This window comes from Geospiza fortis, unplaced genomic scaffold (genome assembly GCF_000277835.1).
Source record: "Geospiza fortis unplaced genomic scaffold, GeoFor_1.0 scaffold130, whole genome shotgun sequence".
Taxonomy (NCBI): Eukaryota; Metazoa; Chordata; class Aves; order Passeriformes; family Thraupidae; genus Geospiza; species Geospiza fortis.
In genome coordinates this window covers 11,443,228-11,464,858 of record NW_005054300.1, presented here as the reverse complement: position 1 = coordinate 11,464,858, position 21,631 = coordinate 11,443,228, and the positions used below count along the sequence as shown (strand labels likewise).

General features: G+C 40.8%; 1 protein-coding gene across 2 annotated transcripts in view; it reads left to right on the top strand.

The window, feature by feature from the left end:
• The window catches only part of GBF1 (golgi brefeldin A resistant guanine nucleotide exchange factor 1), a 92,403-nt gene that overhangs the window by 53,795 nt on the left and 16,977 nt on the right, over positions 1-21,631 (top strand). For both annotated transcript variants that reach the window (XM_031064108.1, XM_031064102.1), the window contains exons 4-19: positions 1,745-1,863; positions 2,487-2,595; positions 2,954-3,014; positions 4,738-4,792; positions 11,400-11,535; positions 12,757-12,983; positions 13,496-13,664; positions 13,842-14,053; positions 14,732-14,830; positions 15,228-15,420; positions 15,735-15,923; positions 16,401-16,541; positions 17,082-17,170; positions 20,090-20,292; positions 20,714-20,837; positions 21,135-21,260. In XM_031064108.1, coding sequence (XP_030919968.1) covers positions 1,745-1,863; positions 2,487-2,595; positions 2,954-3,014; positions 4,738-4,792; positions 11,400-11,535; positions 12,757-12,983; positions 13,496-13,664; positions 13,842-14,053; positions 14,732-14,830; positions 15,228-15,420; positions 15,735-15,923; positions 16,401-16,541; positions 17,082-17,170; positions 20,090-20,292; positions 20,714-20,837; positions 21,135-21,260 — 2,252 coding nt within the window. The remainder of the gene's footprint in view (positions 1-1,744; positions 1,864-2,486; positions 2,596-2,953; positions 3,015-4,737; positions 4,793-11,399; positions 11,536-12,756; positions 12,984-13,495; positions 13,665-13,841; positions 14,054-14,731; positions 14,831-15,227; positions 15,421-15,734; positions 15,924-16,400; positions 16,542-17,081; positions 17,171-20,089; positions 20,293-20,713; positions 20,838-21,134; positions 21,261-21,631) is intronic.

Here is a 21,631-nt window from a genome sequence, read left to right as displayed (position 1 = left end):
ATTCCCACTGGGCTACTTTCCACTGTGGTTGTTGAGGTTGGTTAACAGTAATGCTCATGTAGGTGCTGGCATTGTAACACCACTGGCCTTGGCCTAATTTAATTAAGACAATTCAAAATGAGCCTACATCGCCTTTGGTGATTTATGCTATTACCTCCATGAATAAGAGTGCATGATTCACCAACCTATGACTGATTTTATTGCCTCTGGTAGAAGAGTAGTAGCTTCTCACTGGATTATAAGCCATTATTGAAGGTATGCAGAGCACTGCTTTTGACAGCCAGACCTCTTACCTAATGCTTCCAGTTTTTTATCCTGTTGTGTGCTGCTGCTAAACTGAGTGAAAAGTGACCAATTGGTCTTAGAACAGCCTTCTTAAAAGCTCAGTGAAGTTTGTTTGGCAAACCAGGAGAGGAACTCGCTCTAAACTGTGCAAGACTTCTGTGTGTGTGTGAACAATGTCAAAAGTAAGCCAGCTCTGTTCTTAAAAGGGATGCCTAAGAGATGGCAGTGGCAAAGATCTGCTCCTGTGCTGATTTATGTGATTCTAAAGTACACTGGTGCCATTTCAGTTTTATGCAACTATGAGAAATTTCTTTCCCTGGAGCCACTCAGGATAGGAATGTGGTGGAGGGCTGCTGTCTCTGGACCGCAGTAAGGGCAGCTTTCTTTAACACCAAGGGCTTATAGCCCTTCCTAGATGTGAACGTTACTGGAGTCCAAGAGAGAATCTGCAGAGCTTCTCTGCAAAGCTTACAAGGTCTTGCTTGGTTGCTCTGTCAGCATCATTGTTGCTGGAGTTCAAGAGGCCTCATTGCCAATTAATGAGATATTAAGCAATGTTTAGGTTGTCTTCTTTCTTTCCTAATGACTGTTTAGGTAGAAGGGTATCAAGATTCTTGCCCAGTGCCATACTGTCTAAGTGAGAATGAAATCAAAGCCAGAGGCAGCTTTTCTGAAGCCACTGTAATGTAGCATGAGATTCAGTTACTGGCAACAATCTCATCCTAAACATTCCCTCAACTGCACCATTGTTTGTAGCTGCAAAATACTGAAATGGAGAGAAGGAGCCTTGATGAATGATTGGAGTGGGAGGCCTGCAACTCTGATATCTAAACTGTGATTGTGTCTGTCTGCTGTTTTCTCTGGGGAAAGCTGCTGGTCTGTTCCTTCCCAGCTCTCATTCCTTGAGAGGGATGAGAACAAGAGACAATTTTCCCTTCTCGATTTAGTGGAACCTGTTTGGCATTTTCTTCTCATGAGAGTAAATTTTAGGTCCCCTATGTTTAAGAGCTGTTTTTTCTTTATTCCCAAGGAGAACCTGAATGCATTTAATAGCTGATTGTGCTGTATTGTAGGGAACAGGACACAGTCTTAGAAGTTAACTTCTAAAACATAGAGAACCGGTAACAACGGAATTGTAATTATTTTCTTTGTTAAGTTTTTTTCTTGTTTTTTTGTTTTTTGTTTTTTGGGGTTTTTGTTGTTTTGGTTTTTTTTTTTGTTTTTTTTTTTTTTTTGCAAATGTAAGTAGATTCTTGATACATCTTTCTGAAAGCTCCCAGTTATAAAGCCTTTCTATTAGTGGGAGGTGAGTTATGTTCTTGTCAGGTCAACTCAGTGCAAGTCACATAAATTGAGGATGCTGAGGGTCACACAATATCTCCATGTAGATGTCTCCTCACACAGGTGGTAGACTTGTAAGATGGCTGTTCTGTGACACGTCTTTTATTCTGTTACTCAGATCCCAGCCATGAGGGCACAGCAGAGGGGATGGAGAACATGGCAGATGCTGTCACTCATGCTCGATTTGTGGGCACAGATCATGCGAGCGATGAGGTTGTCTTGATGAAAATCCTACAGGTAAGAGGAGAGAAATGGTAATTACCATAATGGTTGCTGCCTGTTGTGGAACATATCCTGTTACATAGAGATGAAGAGGAGGAAGCAATGTTTTGACTCTGCAGGAGCTTAGTGACAGACTTTATTTTTAAACAAATGGCTCATATACCTGTGGTAAAAGCTTTTCCAAATGAAAATAGTTATAAGCTTAAATTAAATTATTTTAAAATTATGGACTTGATAATGTGGTAGTGTTGGTAATCCTACCTTCTGCATGGTCTGTGTTGGGGGAGTTAATTAAGAATATGGAGCTCTCAGACTTATTTTTGAGAAAAGTTTTTTGTAGAGTCAAAACTATGGACTGTATACCTCTTTGGTGTGTGTACTTCTGAGCAGATATCTAGTTCCTGAATTTAAATATTGGGTAGCATGCAGTGTATCGGACCCCTTTTAGAAGTGGGTCAGAAGATCATTCTTGTCTGCTAATTGGCTTCTTGAGCGCAGTATTCAGTTTGAAATGACTCCAGGAGAAGCCTCCTTAGGTTTTCTGCTCATGGCGGTCTTTCTTGAGGAAACCAACCTGCTCTTGGGAATGCATGCAAGTATCATTGCAGAGTGGTACATGTGGGTGCTGTTCTTCGCAGGTGTTGAGGACGTTGCTGCTCACCCCAGTGGGAGCCCACCTCACCAATGAGTCGGTGTGTGAGATCATGCAGTCCTGTTTCCGCATATGCTTCGAAATGAGGCTCAGTGGTAGGTTTGTTCATCCTTCTGCCGTCAAGAAACTGATCAGGTTTCCTCAGCATTAACCAGTTCTGTTGTAGAGCATGCATCCATGGAAAGCTGCTGAGCTTTATATTATTGTGTCTTTCTACAACTTCATGGAGCATTTGTTGGGCGTTTGCTGTACTTTGGACTGCTCTGTTCCCCAGCTGTGTAGCGCCACCGTGTGATGCCGTGACCGTTTGCAGTAACGCGGGGCTGGAGCTGGTTTTAATAAATTTGCCGTAATCTCTGTAAACAAGACTCGGAGGGGAGTCTGCTTGAAGAAGCCTCTTGATAATATCACACTGAGTAATGACACCTGTGTTATTTGTTTTTGTCTTCGCAGAGTTATTGAGAAAATCTGCAGAGCACACTCTGGTCGACATGGTGCAGCTGCTCTTCACAAGGTAAACCTGCTTGTGTTTGCCTCAGCATTGCCGAGATGGCCCTCTAAGGACAGAAAAATTCCGCGCTTCCACTTAAGGGCCCTCAGAAAAATCATCCAAAATGGTCATTATTTAGAGGTGGAAGGGGATGAAGGATTTGGCACTTTTCTCTAGGGCTGACCCTGTCAAACTGCAGGGAGACAGAGGTAGGGAAGGTTGCCTGGTTTAGGGTGTCCTTTGAGGAGAGATGGACAGCCAAGTAATGAAGAGCTTTAGGATAGAGAACCAGTTTCAGGACAGAGAATACAAACTTCACTGAAAAAAAGCTGCTCTGTAAAAATATAGCTCTCTTTAGCAGAGAGAACAGAAATGGTGTTGAATACCCACACACTGATTTCTAGCTGAGAGCTTTGACCTCACACATCAAAGAACATTTAAAATTCTTGAAATCGTGTGTCTTGGACAAATATTCTGCCCTTTTCAGCACCCTTCAGGTAATTAAGATGACTTCTTTAAAACTCAAGTAAGTTAATTAAGTTCAAAACTGTTTCTCCAAATAGTGAAATAATCATAGACTTTCCCTAGGTATTGTAAAAAGGAAATTTTTACAGGTACATATATACTTCTAGTAGAAAAATATTTTGGTGAAACTGACAGCTTATGAAGCACAGTTGCATCATATGTTTTTTTCCCATTGTCACACAGTTCCAATGAGATCTCAGTTTTCTTCTCCTCTATGTGTCCTGCATCGTGCATTAGATGAATGTTGGGCAAAGGAAGAATCAGTCTCCTCAAAGAGGAGAAACCACATTACTTTTTCTCCAAATGCATGTGTGAATTTTACTTGGTGCTTTTTCATTACTTACTCTGTAATCATCTCCTCTGTCCTTCTTGATAAGGCTCGGAGACACCATCACCATCTGTGCCTGGGGTCATTGGGAAGAGGTGCAAGGCAAAAGCAGCAACTGCAGGGATGATTTGGCCATCTTGGGTTCCCAAAAACGAAACAGCCAAAGCTGTGCTCTAAGGTTTTTATATCCTCATGAAGTAAAGACAGAACTGTGGTAAAGAAACAGTAAAGAAGAGAGAGCAGGGTGTGTGGAATTGTAGAGCTGTACGTGCTGTCGTTTGGTAGCACAGGTGACAGCAGCCTACCTCATTCTGAGATGAGAACTGCTTATCTCCAAAGATAAGCTTGATGTACATCTGCTGCCCTCCACAGTTGTGTTTATACGATGCTGAACACAGGATAACTGCTGGGGTTTCTACAAATTCAAAGAGAAAAATTGCCATGACTAGTAATAAATAACACGTACACTGCAAGAGTCCTGGTGTGGATGACACTGATTCAGCAGCTGTTTGTAGCAGCATCAGAGAAACCTGTTTTGAACAAATCTAAATAGTCCACTGCTGAAAACATACACTGAAGGAAAATAAATGGTCTTTACATGGCGGGAAAATCAATATAGAAAAACAGCCATTAGCAGTATTAGTGTGCAAAGCACCTCTTATCTATACTTGTGTGGGTTCTTTCCCTTGATAGATTTTGGCAGGAAAAGAAATTAGTAGAGTCTCTCTTTGTGAAGAAAACCTAATTTGATTTTCTTCACAAAGAGGCTCATATACTTGTGGTAAACCTGTGGGAGTTAGTATCTGCAGCATAACTGGAAAGACCAGCCTGGTTCTTTCCCCTCTTGTTAATCCATATAAGCTTATGTGTTTTGGCTTGCTCTTTGTATTTCAGGTTGCCTCAGTTTAAAGAAGAGCCTAAAAGCTACATGGGAACGAACATGAAGAAGGTAAGACCCAGCACTGTGTTGACTGTTCTGCTCCTGTCTTTGGCTTGCGCTCATTTCTATTTTGTTTGTTTTCACACTTGTATTTCTTCGTTTCCACAAGTCCCAGTTCACTGAAAGAGCATGTTTAACCGCATAAATGGACATAGGTTCATTAATTCTGTGGGATTAAGTCTAGATAGCCCAGTGCCAAGTCTTTTTAATGATACTGCTGCCTAAGTGAGACGGTCTGGATTCTGGGAACAGCCATCAGTGCTGTGGGCTAGAAAACCCCAGCAAGTTCTGGGACCTGATGGTGTCATTGTCTGGTTATCTGCTGTCTTCTGCTCTCTCTCCAGCTTCTTTTAATCATTATTCATTCACTACAGGTTTAATACTGAGCTCTTGGGATATATTTTTGTCTAGTTCCTCCTGTGTGGAAGGGAAACTTTTTGAGGCTGGTGAAACAGCATGAAAGCATGAAATTGGCTTTTGTAGAAAAAACTTTGGTGACTTATAGAAGGGACAACATTCTGTGGTGAGCACCTTAGTTCACATGATCAATGCCATCTCTATTAGCAGCCAAATCAAAGTAGACTTTTCTTTATCTCCCTTTCCCTAAATGTACAGTTTTCTGAGGGTAGAAGTTCTGGATTTGTTCAACACCACCATCTTGATAAATACAGTGAGGTTTTTAGTAGCTGGAATCTGTATTTCAAATAACATTATGTGACCTTATATGATTATTAATATAGTAATTTCTTATTGAAGAGAGGTCCTATTGAGGGACTGCATATATACTTCTATATTCTTTATATTCCATATGAAGAATGTCAATAAAGGTTGTTTGATTCTGCTGTTGAGAGCAACAGGATGGGGAAAAGTGCTAGAGAAGAAATAAGCACCTTTCAACTTAACACTGAATATACAGCTTTTAGCTTCTACTCTGTATTTCACTAAGTTGAGAAAAGGGACAGCATAGGGTAAGCATACATTTCAGAGCCATTATAGAAGTGTTTTGAGAGACTGAATGCTTGGTTGTAGGAGTTTGAAGCCTAGTAAGGCTTAGGGCTTTACTTCTTGTATGGTAAACCAATGACTGCTTGTTCCCCTTGCTGTGGAGAAGTCACAGGATTTGTGGTGATGGTAGGCTTGTATACAGAAAAGCTAAAAGAGATCAGTCTCATGTCCTGCAGGAGCCAGGCTTTGTTGATCTGTGTACAGGTGTGAAGGGAAGGTGACTGAATTGAGGAAGGCTGCCTTTCCCAAGTGATGGCTGCTCTCAGCTCGGTTAAGTGATGCTCTGTCTTGTGTCTGCTCTGTGCAGTTACCCTGTACTGTCTCTTTGCTGTGCATGCCAGGAGTGTGCCCTGCAGCCTTGCACTCTGCCAGGTTATTCTTCTCTTTGGGTTTATTTTGCTTTGTTTAAACCATGCATTTGCCTATCTTTCACAGATTTCTTCAGGTCTCCTCAACAAACTGGAGCTAAGTAGTGGGGAACAGCCCAAAGCCCTGAACCAGTTAGAGAGGGTATTGATCTTTAAGAACCTGAAGGCTGCTCTCTCCCTTCTCCCTTCTCACCTTACTCCTCTCTTCCTTCTCTTGTAAACACCACCTGAGAGATAGTTACGTTGTGTGCAGCAAATCTCCCTCCACTCATTTGACACAGCATGGCTTTTGGGGACAGTGCATGCCGTGGTTGCTTTGCAGTGTTGTGGCAGCACATGGGGCAGGCTTGGGAGGCAGAGACCCTTGTTTTACTGCAGCCTTCACTGTCTTGGTGAGTGCCACCTCAGACACCATGACAGCATCCTCTGGAGGAAGGGAGTGGGAAGGCCTGAGTAAGATTTGACAGTGAAAACCCAAAAAAAGGAAACATAAAAAGTGTAGATTTGTCTCTGAAGTGTTGTGTGTCTTGCCTGTTGATTTTAATTATAGACCTAGCTCATCCATATACCTGAGGAGTCTTTTGACCCAGCATGCCTTAAAATTTTTTTAGTCAAAGTCTGAATCCCTGAGCTTTGTTACTTGGTACAGGGCCACAGAGTTCAATGCTTTCTGAAGTTTTTTTGAAGGAGATTGCTGTGTATTTTCAACATCTTTTGTTCATGTTTCTACTGAAAGTATGTGTCCCAGCAGATTATATGCTAATGGGGGATCAGTGGGGCAAACTGATTTACAAAACGTGTTAGTCCCTGCTAATTCCCCTAGAAAATACTTCCAAAGAAATACTGTAGGCATGCAGATTATTTGTTTTGGATCAATCATAGTCACCCTGAAAAACTAAGTTAGGACAGTTCTCAGTTTTCCATGTTGGTTCATAAACTTAATGTAGCTTTATTTTTTGTTTGCTATTAATGTTACTTAGTCCAGACAGAGCTGAACAGAACATTTAGAAATGCCACTCTTGTCCTGTGTCTAAGACAAAATAGTTATATGAAGAGGATAGTTTGAAAGGCTCAAGACTTGCAGATTTATGCAGAGTTGCACAGAAAAAAAAGACTAAGAAATATTTGCCTTTGCAATAGAAAGCATTCTAGGTAGACATTGGGTTCTGCTGTGGGAGTGAGGAGGAACATAAATCTGAATCTTCACAGATTTTTGAGGTGGCTTTTGTTCATAGTTGCCTAAGATGCATAAATGCATTCACCAAATAACCTTCATTAGTTGTTGCAGTACAGGCAGGTATGGAAATGAGATGACTGGATTGCCTTGGTGTCCCCAGGACTCGGACCGTGGACTGCGTTCTCTATGCATGCTTCTGTGTCTTGAACGCTACTTGGTGTGCTGACCAGTTCCATGCTGCATTAGAATGAGCTCATGTTTTAGTGTAATCACTTTAATTACTAATCATTGGCCCCTGCCCTTTTCTCTTGAGGCTTACAGTATCTTATGGAAAAACAAACGAGTACAGGTAAGGTGGCTTGTAGAAAAATGAGATCTCATGGACCTTTTAAAAAAATCCTATAGTGTTATATTTTTCTTCACCTTCCTAGACCTTAGCTAGGGTTTTATTTGTAAAACCTCATCTATCAAAGGAAGCAGTTGGAGTCTTGTAATTTTTTTCTTCTGTAATTTTGTGGACATTTCTTTATGCAAAGGTAACTCAGAAAAATGTAATCGAATCTGTACAGAATTTCAAGATGAATGAACAGTACCTTTGAGCTCCCTCTCTCATTTCTAAAGAATATTTTTTAAATACCAACACCAAATGGTTTTCACTGTCAAAAGTACAAGCTTAATGTAGTCTCAAGGATGTTGATAATTAGAAAACTAATGTAACTCTAATATCGCTGAGCATGGAAGAGGGAATGAGAGTTTTAGATAATGTGTAAGATTAAGGATATATTAATGGTCTATTAAATGCCATTTAACTGCTGCATTTAATCAAAAAGGCAACATTAGGTTTAAAATATCAGTGTGTTAACATACCATGAAGCTTTCTAGAGAAACTGGGACATGTCTTGGAATTGAAGGTAAAAACAAGATTTAGAAATAGTTCCTTTAGTTAAAGGCAAAGTGTACATGTGTTTTTTACATTTTTTATACTAACATTAAAAGCAAAGAGATGTGAGACTGTTACCTTTTAATTCAAAGAAAATCCAGAAGGAATGATGTTACTTTGCTGTCCTTTGATATATGTATTGTTTTAGAATTCCCAAGCTCAGTGTTTGTTTGCTAAAACAGCATTTGGCCTCCTGATGCTGGTGAAATGTTTTTATTAAGCTTTTCTGTTGCTTCTGCAAATTTTTAAAGCTGTGCAATAGTTTGCTGCATTGAAGTGAAAGGAGATAGTAAAATAAAAAGGAAGGAGGGCAAAATTGTATGGGAAATAGTCCTATGTAGTCCTACTAGGTAATTCTAATAAAAGGATACCTGTTTTTGTAGAATGTGGAGATTGGATGGTATGAGAGGAAAAAGACCTCCTGGGTAATCTCATCTCACCCCACTCATCCCTCCACTCCCTGCAAAAGAAACCAAACAAAAGAACTTCCTCCCACCCCCCAAAAAAAACCTAAAAAACCAAACCAAAAACCACAAAAAATGAAACCCACAAAAAACCACACCAACCAAAATCCCCAAAAATACCACAAAAAAAACCTAAACAACCCACCTAAAAAGGTCAAATAAACTTAGATTCTGGTCTAAATGATTTATAGTCTGATTAAATGTTTTGGAATCTTTAAAAATCAAGTAAGTCTTCTTGCTTGCCTGACCACACTGTTCCCCATCCATATGAAGCTGTTGTGAATCAGTCTCTGAAGGAAGGCACAGGTTCATTGAAATGATTACAGATGGGTCTGTATCTTATGGCCCTCGAGATGCAACCTTGGAAGTTAAAATGAAACACAGGATAATCACAGAGGGTAGATTTTGTGTCTGAGAAAAAATGCTTTTTTTGAAAGGGCTAGTGTTGAATTGAGGTGGCATTTGGTGTTGTATCAAAGGGGAGATTAGAAACAGTGATTAAGTTGTTAGGTTGCATTGACTGATAGGACGTTTCAAATGTTAGGTGTTTCTCAGGAGTGATACATGCTTAGCCTGTATCAGTATCTCAGCTCCGTTTTGCTGATTCAATTTTGCATCCTGCTGCAAGTAACTTTTAACCTGGCAAATAATGATAACTAGATTTAGTAGAAGCAATGTCTGTTTTGTGTGAAACGGACTTTTTTTGGTTTAACACCAATAATGCTTCCAGATTTCCTTCCTAATGAAAGTAGCTTGGTACAATGAACCACTCGTCTTCAGATCTTACTGTATAAGTTACTGAAAAAGGAGAAAAAAAAATACAGCTGTTTCTGTAATAACTGGTAGGTAAAACTATATGGTGTAATTTGCAGCTTAAGCCTTTAAGAAATGCAGCTATTGGTAGTATTTAAGGCTCAGGTTTTAGAAATTGCCAAGAATCAAAAATAACACATATTTTATATAGCCCTATGAAACAGGAATAAATGGGAAGGGTGAGAAAGCTGATAATTTTGACATGAAAGGTTTGTGATCCATAAGCATTGTAAAACATTTTGAGATCTGGAAAATTTGGTTTTACCTGTGTGCTTGTCATGTAAGTATTTGCCAGAAGCTGTGATTTAGAAGATTCTTGCTGCAATATTTGAAAGAAATAACAAGGAGCAAAGTAATTCTGAGCCTATTAATCAGCACACTCAAGGAAACTGTAGCATAGCTACAACCTGGGGATTAGTCATCAAGCAAATAAAACTTGTGGTGTGAAGAAAAGTTACACAAATGCTTTACTGCAGTGGGATATAACATTTACAAGCTTCTTTTTTTAAATGGGAAGAAATACAGGCTGAGGCCATATACAGGGAGTTAGAATTCTACCTGGAAGATGGAAAGAGAAGGAAAAACAGTAGTGGAACCTAGAAGATCTATTGGCATTTAAGAGTAGTAGTAGCTGGTGGGAGGTAAGTTGCAGAAAAAGGAAGAGACTAAAGAATATAGCTGCCTTATACATATGCTAAATCTGATGCTAGAGATATAAGAAATAAGGAATATTTTAGCCCAAAATAAAATTTAACTGTGATAAATTTACAAAGAAGAATACTGAATAGGGCCTGGTACTGAAACTTGTGGAAAGGTTTCCACAACCTGCAAGATACTGGTTCAGTGCTTAATTTGCACTCAGACTGAGGAGGTGGCAGCATCAGAAAAGCTGCCTGCAGCTACCAAATGCAAGAGTACATGCAATCCTGCACTTGGAGGAACTTATGTTGTAAGGAACGAGTTTTCATGCTGGCCAGGGCCATTGGCTATGTGACTAAATATCATACTGGTTTTCTGGAGTTCTAGAGCATTTTTGCATGCCTGAAATAGCAGAGCTGTGCAGTAAGTGCCACACAGTCTGCCCTGCTCCTGGTTTTGTTCTTCTTTTCCCAATCAAAGTTCTGTACACAAACTAGAAAAAGCATCTTAGTCAACAGAGATATCAAGAGTTAAGGTTAGGTTTAGAAGAGAAGTAATGACAGAAGGCAGGTGAAAGGAGAATGAGGTTTGTTTCGAAATTCCTGAGGTGATATTTGCAATGTAGCTTGCACCAGTAGCAAGTGAAGTGTTAGAAATACTTGTTAATAGTGAGCATGGCATTGCTGCAAAGATGAAGAGTGAATTGAGACAAGAGGTCAGTGGCAGAGCTGCAGCATGCTCATGCTGCATTTCCAGCTCGATATATAGATGGTGACATTTTAACTTCATGTCAAACTTAACTAATGCTTACTTAGATACTTTAATTGATGCCATTTGGAAGTCTAGGAGCTTTGGTAAAAGCAGAGAGATTTGAGATGTGTAGGTCTAAGAGAATTCTTTCTCCTAATTTAAAGTTGGGAGGTATTGATAGGGAATAAGGAGTGTTGTGATAATTGAACTGTTAAGTATATATTATGGCAGAATCACCGAGTTAATTGTCCCTTGCTTTAGGTGTGGAGTGTTGGCTAATATGTGGGGAGTCAAGGGGTAGTAGTTTGCATGATTTTGAGGTGCTGATTAATTTGTGTGATATATTTAAGTGCTACTGCCTGACTTTAAAGTTTTTGAGGTAGTCTTTCTGAGTTGGCTTGTGTAATCCATTATACTATGTGGTTTTGCAGCACTGATATTAATGATTATTGGTTTTCAGTTGAAAATGAGAGCTGGAGGAATGAGTGAATCATCAAAATGGAAAAAGCAGAAGAGATCACCTAGGCCTCCTCGACATGTAACTAAGGTCTCTCCTGGGACAGAGCCATCAGCAGGCAATGCTACTAATACTACAGGTAAGTTGAGTCTTTTCCAAGAGACCAGACAGCATCCATGCTAGAGCTTTTTTGAATCTATCTATATTTATTTTCTCCTAACATATTATTTTGCATTAATTCTTTTCATATTAGTTCTCAGTTACTGTAGCAATAAAACATATCATAGCTTTTCAGGTCCAGGGGAAAGTTTTCAGGAAATGGAATACATATTGATGAGAAAGGCATGGCCCTGCACATAACTTAACAGCATTTCTGTGCCTTCAGCATGCCTCATAGGGGTAGTTGGGAAAAAAGAGAATGGACACCTGGAAAAGTGGCTGAGGTTAAGGACAGCCATGTGGTGCAGAGGAGTTGAAGGATGCAGCAGATAGAAGAGACTGAGAACAGGGACCGTGACAAGAGGAGAACCAAGGGCAACTAGTGACAGCACAAGGGGGTATAGTCCTAAGCTGCTTCAGGGGAGGCTTAGCTTGGACATTAGGAAGAATTTCTTCACAGAAGGGGTGATTAAACATTGAAATGGATTGCCCAGGGAGGTGATGGAGTCACCTAGAGGTGTTTAAGGAAAGACTGGATGTGGCACTCAGTGCCATAGTTTAGCTGACATGGTGGTGGTGGTGGGTCATAGGTTGGACTCGATGATCTCAGAGGTCTTTTCTAACCTAATTGATTCTGTGATTCCATAGAGAACACTTAGATTCTTGGAGCACTGTCTCATATTTAGAGACAGAATTTGGTGGAAATTCTTCACTGCTCGTATTTCAGATCCATTTGAATCATAATGCAACTTCATTTGTTTAGGAAGAATTAAAGATAATGGTCTTGCTTTAGAATCAAGTCAAAATTCTTGCTCTGAAGGAATGATTGATTCTTGATGCAAGTATTTAAAGTGGTTGTGTCATTGTATTAAAGAGTAAAGTACACCTTTTAGACTTTTCAGATTCCTTCTTATGTAAATGCTCTGCACCCTTTATCTAAGTTAGCTAATTTGCTGAGTCAGTGAGACTCCAACTATTGTGTTACATTTGGAGAACTGCTAGTATCTCCAATGTTCATCTATCTAATTCATTAATACCTAGCAAGAGAGACCTTAGTTTATCTATGTTCTCACATTAGTGTGCTGAGATTATTTGTAGTGTGAAGTAGCAATGAGAGAATTTGTTGTTGCTGTGTTGAATGTATGAATTTGTGGTTGAGGGACAGAGCAATACTAATCATTTTTCTTCCGTTTCTCATCAGCAAGCGGAGTTGCTTTCATAGATGGTCCTTCTCCCAGCTCCTCTGGGAGCTCAGAAAATGTTTCATCTGCAGTCAGCCCTGTCACAGACAGTGGGTTGGAGTTGTCTTCACAGACAACATCCAAGGAAGACCTGACAGATTTGGACCAAGTCACTTCTTTGGGACTTAATGCAGGACCTTCAAATGAGGCCAAAGTCACTGAAAATCAAAATCAGCCTGAACTCCAGGTACATGAATATAATTTGTAAACAAAGGTTCCAACTCCCTGCATGATCACTTCTCCCCACAACAGTAATGCTATTTGAGAGGATCATAGAGCCACAGGGGATCTTTCAGAGCTGCAGATATTTTGAATGGTAAAAATGCTAGGAAGGCTTAAACAGAAGTAGTGTGCTGAAGTTGTGTAGCGTTTTAAAAAAATGAGCAAAATTTTTCACCTCAGAGGGAGTAAGAACTGATAGGTTATAGGAGTATTTTTGAGGTAAAGTCCTTAGTCTTACGGCCTTGGGTTATATAAAGCAGGTAAGAACTTGATGTAAGTGGAAGGGTAAAGAGGGTTGCAGCTTATGTAGAGGCTCTCTTTTCTCTTAAATTTTGTTTTTATGGTACTCTTCCATTAGTGGCCTGTGTTGTTTTAATAGTTACAGATTAACTGCAAACAAATGAGACTTTTTTTTCACTTGTCGAGTGCTTAACTCTTCTTTTGCTTCTTTCATTCTCAAATGACATCTCAATGAAGAATGAAAGTCTGAGGGAGGAGAAGGTCCAGTCAGCTTCTGTCGAGTCTATCCCTGAGGTCCTAGAGGAGTGCACATCTGTAGCAGAACATTCTGACTCTGCCTCAGTTCATGACATGGACTATGTAAACCCCCGGGGAGTGCGTTTTACTCAGTCTTCCCAAAAAGAAGGTGAGAGGTGGGCAATGGTGCTGAAGTCCTTCTTCATTTCCACTGTTCTATTTCACTTCCTGCTAAGAGGCTGATAAGCTCCTGTTCCTTAGTGGGTCTGTAACAATTAAATTTTTAACACTTGCTAGGCACCTACAAAAAGCAAATTTAGATTGCTAATCTCTCTTTTTTCTCCAGGAGCAGCTCTGGTCCCATATGGGTTGCCATGTATCAGAGAACTGTTCCGCTTCCTCATCTCGCTCACCAACCCTCATGACCGCCACAACTCCGAGGTGATGATCCACATGGGGCTGCAGCTGCTGACCGTGGCCCTGGAGTCAGCACCCATCGCAAACTGCCAGTCCCTGCTGGGGCTCGTCAAGGAGGAGCTGTGCCGGCACCTGTTTCAAGTGAGTCTGGCTTGTGCTCACATGGAACATGGCACTGGGGAGTCAGATAGGAATGTCCATCAGAGAGTGTATTGAAATTTAGCATTATCAGGTTTGGCAGGTTTGCAAACAAGCTCTCTCCTGCACTGCAGTGAGCATTCTGAATTGCACCAAATGGTGCTATTGCAAAGCCAGAGAGGTTGTCATGCTGTTTTCTTTTTCTGCAGATCAGGGCCAAGAAAGATGAGTGTGATTTGAATGAACTGTTACTGTGGAATAACACTGTGTTTTGATCAAATTGATTTTGTGGTAATTATGGATGCAAGTTACCAGCTTAGTAGTAGGCCGAACTTCTGGGGGATACCAAGCTATTAATTGCAGTGGGGTCATCTCAGAGGCAGGTCTTCTCCCAAGTTCCTTCACCACTAAGAGTCTCTGTGGACTTGACAGAAGAACCAAGTTGTAGTAGGTAAAGTGTTACCACACACAGATGAGAATTAAGTATATTCATCCTCACTAGAAAAAGTGGAACCAAGAAGTTGAACAAGGGATTGTTTTTTAAAGTGTCATTGCTATGGAGGGCAGTGTATGGAGCTTTGGCTGGTTGAAGGTGATGCCTGCAGTGCCCTAGTACTGCTACTTGTAGCACATAATGACTTGTCTTTGTAATTCTTAAAGGGTTTTTTGTTTCTTGTTCAGCTACTGAGTGTTGAACGGCTCAATCTGTATGCAGCCTCCCTCAGGGTGTGCTTTCTTCTCTTTGAGAGCATGAGAGAGCATCTGAAATTCCAGCTGGAGGTGAGTTTTTTGGTATCACTGGGTGCCTCATAATAGTTTGCTGGCCTTCAGTTAAATGCATACATCTGAAGAGTAAAATAGAGTCTAAGTGTCAAATTATGTTTGTATAAATGACTCAGTGTTATGGGTAGGCTGTGTAGGCCTTTTTCTGTTGGAAAATCCAATCTCTTGGAGACTGGTATACTATGCTGCCTGCCTTCAGACTGTTTTTTTAGAACTGTAGATCCAGTAGAATTGTTTGAAACCTTTTTACAGCCTCCTTCAGAATGAGCCATAATTAAAGATGGAATGTTATGGGGGAAGGTGAAGCTTAAATCTCCCTCTGCAGTCCTCAAAGCTATTCACTGTCCTGCTTTTTTTTCTTTCCTTAAACTGAGCTGCCCTGTGTTTCTGCCAGATGTATATCAAGAAGCTGATGGAGATAATTGCTGTGGAAAACCCAAAGATGCCCTATGAAATGAAGGAGATGGCTTTGGAAGCCATTGTTCAGCTGTGGAGGATTCCCAGCTTTGTGACTGAGCTGTACATTAACTATGACTGCGACTACTACTGTGCCAACCTGTTCGAGGAGCTCACCAAGCTGCTCTCCACGGAGCTGAACCGGGCAGGGTCAGGGGCAGGGAGGGGCAGCCAGGGCGGAACTGAACAGTGGGAGTGCTCAAAGGGTCTGGGGTGAGTGAGCTGGGCAGATGAGGAAGGGATTGAACATTGGGAAGCAGAAGAGAAAAAGAGTAGTCATGAGGCTTTAATAATATCAGAGCAGATAAACTATTAAATACAAGCTAGAAAGCTTAGGGTGTTCTGTTCTAGTTTTTTGCCTTCCCCAAGCGGTGGGGGAAAACTTACTTGCCCTGTTATGGTGAGAGAGATGTGAAAGTTGACTAATACTTACATGTTATTTCCCAGAATGCCTTTCCAGTTTCTGGACAGCTGTATACTGTCCATCTGCTGTCTCTGGAAGCATTGCTGACAGTGATAGATAGCACTGAGGCACACTGCCAGGCCAAAGTGCTGAGTAACGTACATCAACAAGAGAAGGAAGTTGTCAAACCCAGCCCAGAAACCATCAACAGCACCAAAGAAGCAAGCAATAGTAAGAACACTTTCTTTAATATTTTAATATTAAGCTTAGTCTTGTGCTAAACTTGGAGATCTCATTTTGGTTCCTGACATAGTAAACTCCTTAAATACATGTTTTCAGTCTTCCTGTCACACATTTTATAACTACACACTGATGTTAATAACCTTGCTATTTGTAAAAATAGCAGATATTAAAATTTGTCTCTCACAAAGCTTTATATAAAGGCCATGTCAAGACTGGCAATCACAACAGAATGAGGGTATGCCATGGAATTCATGTACACAAAATACTGAGGATACTACAAAGTTACTAGAAGGTTCCTTCCTTTGAATAAGCACATGTTCAATTTAGAGTGATCAGTTCATTATTTCTCTGTTGATAGCTTTTTTCCTTGGCTTATGGGTTTGTTTCTGTGTGGATGTTTGGTTTGGGATTTTTTTGTGGGTTTTGTTTGCTTGCTTATTTATATGTTTGTTTTAACATCTACAGATATTGAGAGGGTATTCAGTGAGGGAAAATCTTCCAGTGCAGTCTCAGAGGCAGCTGGGACATGTCCTCCCACCAGTGGGTGCCTTATGGCTGACCAGATGAAGGAGAGCTGCATGGAGCTAGAAGGAGGGAGTGAAGCAGGTAATAGCCTTGGCAGTACCCTGGGCGTCTGTATCCTAGAATGGTCCTGACATTTGCTGACAGGTCCTGTTATAGTGTGGACCATTGTAGCTATTGTGCTCAAAATTGGAAGGAGGTATATGGTGAATGTATGTTTATTATATATGTGCTGTTTATGCCTACTAGGTGTTGCATGTCTTCTGGGAGGCATTAGATCTGATGGGTCGCTTTGGGTCAAAAAGGTGTGAATTCATAGCAGTGCTTAGAGTTTTGAAGGAAGGTAGGGGCTCTCCAGGGAATCAGTAATGTAGGTAGCCAAAACAGCCAGAAAATTAAATCTTGTGTCTGTGTGAAATTGTCTGGGGCAAGAAGCTACTATGCAATTATGCTGAAGAAAATGTGGGTGGGAGGAATGTAGTAATTAAATTGAAGTGTGACTGCCATTTGCAGGACAGCATATTGCAGCAAAGGCTCCATGACTGAAAGTTATTATGGGACACTCTCATGCCTGAGTGCTACTCTGGGGATAGATTTGACTGTAATGATGCTTTGTCATTCTAGCTGAGAAGAGTATCCCCAGGAAACCTACTCGATTTTCTTGTATCCTTCCAAGTCCTCAGGAACTTATGCAGATTAAGAACAAAAAGAAGGTATGGTTTGAAATATACTACAGATGGATCTTTGAGTGTTCTCATTTCCCATCCCATGTGAGCTTTGCATGAGTGGTCATACCTCAGAAATTTTGAGTTCTGCTGATCAGAATTAGAGTCAGCCACTGAAATTCCTGCTACACTGTAGAGACAGCAGTGATTATTACCTGTTCTGGTTTAGTTGTGCTGAAGGTTGCAGGAGTTGTTGGGAAATTTTGTGGCACAGTTTGGAAGCTAGGTCCATCTGATTTCTGGGTGGGAAAGTCTCTGGATTTAGTTTTTATTATATGGAGATAATCAGGTAGGTTGATCAAAAAGAGCAGCTTCACTACTCTTATCAAATATGTAAATGGGGAGTGTGCCAAGAGGCCTGCAGTAGAAATTAACTGGTCTGCTATTCTGATTTAGTAATTCCTATGTTTGCTTGGTCATAAGGATGACCAAAAAGATTGTTTTGATTGTGGTAAAGCCATTCTTTGTTTTAAGAGTCTGTTTCCTTGAACCTCGTTAGTCCAAGTTGTAGTCTGAACTTTATACAAATTTTCCATTCCCTGAGTGGGCCTGGGCTAGGCCTAGTGTTGATAAAGGTACTCCATGCTAATGGCTTTATATTTATCTGCTGTCCTGTGTCAAATACCTGGTACTGGCCTGCTCTTTCACCTCCAGAGACGCTGGATGAATATATCTTAAGTCCCCAGGGGTTGCATGGGACTCTTTGGGTTTTTTTGTTGTGTGTTTCTTGAGATTTTTTTTCATTCACATATATTCTTTGGACATATTTTGTTCTCTTTGCACAACATATGCATGGTAGGTAGGTTCATTTCAGGTGTGAGAGATTACTAAATTTCAATATGAAAATAATGCATGTTCTGGATGAAATATGAGTGGCAATACCAGTTGTGGGTAAGGAGATGATATAGTAGAAAAGAAAGTAATGTCTTTAAAGTATTCACTGGTGGTAAAAGAGAAAAGATTTTTTATTTGTATCTGACTAAAAGGCTTCTGGCTTCTCTCTCCAGCATAGGTGGTTTTATTTTACATTTTTATAAGGGATTGATGGTCATATTTGTTTAAACTTAATCAGAAATAGAAGAAAATACAATACATCTCTTTCTTCTGTTGCCATACTAGTCTGTGCTTTGTGATACACTCTGGCAGTCTCTGGATCTGAGTGTAATTTAAAGCATTGGTTTCTCTCTAGGAACTTTACTGCAATACTTGGAAATCTTTTTCTTTACCTGCAGCAGAGTGCTGCAGTGGGGTAATGGTAACTGGCTTCCCCAGCCACGAGGACAGTGGGGGGAACTGATCATCAGCACAGTATTCAAAGGAAGCACTGAATTTTGCCTTAAATCTTGCTTTCACAGCAGCTTTGCTTGATGGACTCTGTGAAAGTCCATTGTTGAGAAGGGAGCTTGCATAGTGCTTCCTCTGTTCTAACTGAAAACCTTTGGTAATACTGTGGCTTTGCTCTGCTGGAAAACAAGTTTAGAAGAAAACAAGAGTAGGGGGCAGGAAGATGTTCATAAATCTCTGAGTTTGCCCAGGGAAAATTGTTCTCTGACTCTAAATCTCCTAGTGGTTTCATCCTAAGCACATAAAAAGGGCGCACCAAACACTCAGGTTTAGTTATGTTCATGCTGACCTGGCACCAGCATGTTCTACCTCCTTTAACCTCCGAAGTACTAAACATTACCACAGTTGGAAGAAAAAAGCTACATAAAAGCAGAAAATAAACTGTGCATCAAACAGAAAGTTTTCTTTGGTGTTTCCAAAGGTGGTGACCAGAAGCTCAGAAGCACAAGACTGACATGACTGTAAATGCGCTGCAAATTGCCAGCAGTCCGGTCTCCTTTCAAGTGGTTTTAAGAAGTCTCTGGACTCAACCAGTCCATAGAATATCCCTGGTCTTGGGTTTCAGGATTTACTGCTGAATAGAAATGCTGCCAATGTTATACAGTCCCTTCAGGCCTGTTGGTTATTCTTTCATTATGGCCTCACTGGGTCTCTGTGCACTCCATGCTATTTCAGAGTCTGTGTTTCATTGCAGTTTTGAGGATGCTCACACAGGCAGGGGAAGCAGAGACCAGAGGGTTGGTGGCTTCTGAGGTACTGAGAAACCCAGGGGAGGTAGTAATCATGATGGTCACGAATTTAGTTCACTAGGTCATTGCTAGCAGTCTGATCATGATAGGAGCTAGCAGGGAACTGACATTTATTCTAGTTCCTTAGTAAAGTTCATACCATTGTTTGTGCTTTTGTTTTTTCTGAACAGCACCAAGAACATCCAGTTAACCCTTTCTTAGTTGATTTATTACACTGTGACTATGGTACAGTCTAGTTTCCTAGGAGGGCAGATTAGGTGACTTCCTTTCAGAACCAAGTATGTATCTGCTCTTCCCAGACTACAAATAACCTTGTCAGGCTGGAATACCAGATGTTCCTGGGACCATCTCTGACACACGTTGAATAAGTGCTGAGGATTCTTGCTGCCTGACTCCTAATGGTGAGGTAGTTATGAGAACCTGGAGCCAAAGGGACAGGAAAGGACATTAGAGCAGTGCTGCTGTTATAACTGGGTAGGGCTGATCTTGCCACATGTCTGGGGTTTATCTGCTGTGTTTACACATGAGAGCAGGTGAGGCATTTGAAGCAGCAGAGCTTATTGCTTGGTTAGACGTTAAAGCTTTTCGGAGATGGCAGCTCATGCTTACTCTGTCCAGTACTATTTGATGGTAAACCTTGTGATGAATGCAGATTTTCTGTCCTTCATTAGCATTTTTCCTGGATTACGCAGTACAGTAAACTTGATCATGCTAAGGCTGATTTTAATTCTGTTTTGTTTTTGATTCAAATGCCAAGAACAATCTAAAATAAGAAATGCACTTCAAGCTGTAATTATCAGATTGTCTCCTGCAGCTCCTGATAACCGGCACAGAGCAGTTCAACCAAAAACCAAAGAAAGGGATACAGTTTCTGCAGGAGAAAAACCTTCTTGCCACCCCCATTGACAACAATGAAGTGGCCAGGTGGTTACGGGAAAATCCTCGCCTGGACAAAAAGATGATTGGGGAATTTGTGAGTGACCGTAAGAACATAGACTTGCTGGAAAGCTTTGTTGGGTGAGTGTGCTTCTGAATCTCTTCAGACAGGAAACAGTGAAAGTTAAGAGTTTAGTAATAAAAAAAGCAGTAGAATAGTAGTTCCTGGAAGCATTGCATTTCTATCACTTGGTTCTCTCTGTACTGACATGCCTTAATTCTGTGTGTCTCTTGCATATGTTAGCACCTTAAATATGTATAAGTATGATATTCAAGTGCCTTTCAGCTGGGCCAGTCTCTGTGAAGACTGGAGAGACAATTGCATAATCACTTGTAAGATTGTTGACTCTCCTTTATTGTTTTTGGCTGTTCATGGTATATTTCTTTTCTTCTCTCCTCACCCTCCTCTCTACTGTCTAAGCAAACAAGATTGTAGTTATTAAGTTTATCTTACCTTTCCCATCCTGTTTCAGCTTCTCATTGCATTTCATTGTTTTTGCAGGACTTTCAGCTTCCAAGGTTTAAGGCTGGATGAAGCTTTACGACTTTATCTAGAGGCCTTTAGATTACCAGGAGAGGCACCTGTAATTCAGAGACTGTTAGAAGCCTTCACAGAGCATTGGAGGGTGTGTACTTGGTGGCAGAAAGCTCAAAACTCTCTTCTTTCTTGTCCATCAGCTTGCCATGGTGGGCATGTCAGATCAAATGGCCTATATAACTGCTCTGCAAGCAGCAGCTGTTGTTTTGTAGGAGCTGGCAGGGGTAAATAGATTCCTGGGCTGCTTTTTAGAAGTTGGAGCCAGAACCTGGGATTTTTGTTTGTCCCAGAGATGATTCAGTACTGTGGTTAGGAAAATGGCTGTTTTTAGTCACTGCTATCACTGTTCCCGTAGGATTCATTTGTGCATATATTTGCCTTTCAGAAATCAAACGGGTCTCCGTTTGCTAATAGTGATGCCTGCTTTGCCCTGGCCTATGCAGTTATTATGCTGAACACTGATCAGCACAACCACAACGTCCGCAAGCAGAATGTCCCAATGACTCTGGAGGTGGGTGTTGCCAGTGCAGGCATCTGTCTTCTCTGGTTTTGAAAACAGTGTAGTACCTCTTTTTATCTCAGCAGCATTGTCTCTTTTCTTTGGCCTTCTTCACTCATGTACGCAGTAATCTGGTGTGCAGCACCACAGCTGAGTACAATATGAGAGAGCAGCTGTAGGCAAGAGAGAGACTGAAGAAATAGGAACTTCCCAGAAAACTTAGCAAATTCTTCAAGAGGCTTGTTTCTGTGAGCAATCTGTATCCTCAGACATAGTAACATAGAGAAGATTGTTATACTGCTGTGAGCTTCTACAGAGCTCAAGTCATGTGAGTGCCAGTGCAGTGGTACAGGCCTGCCATTCTGATGTCCAGCCTCAGCTAA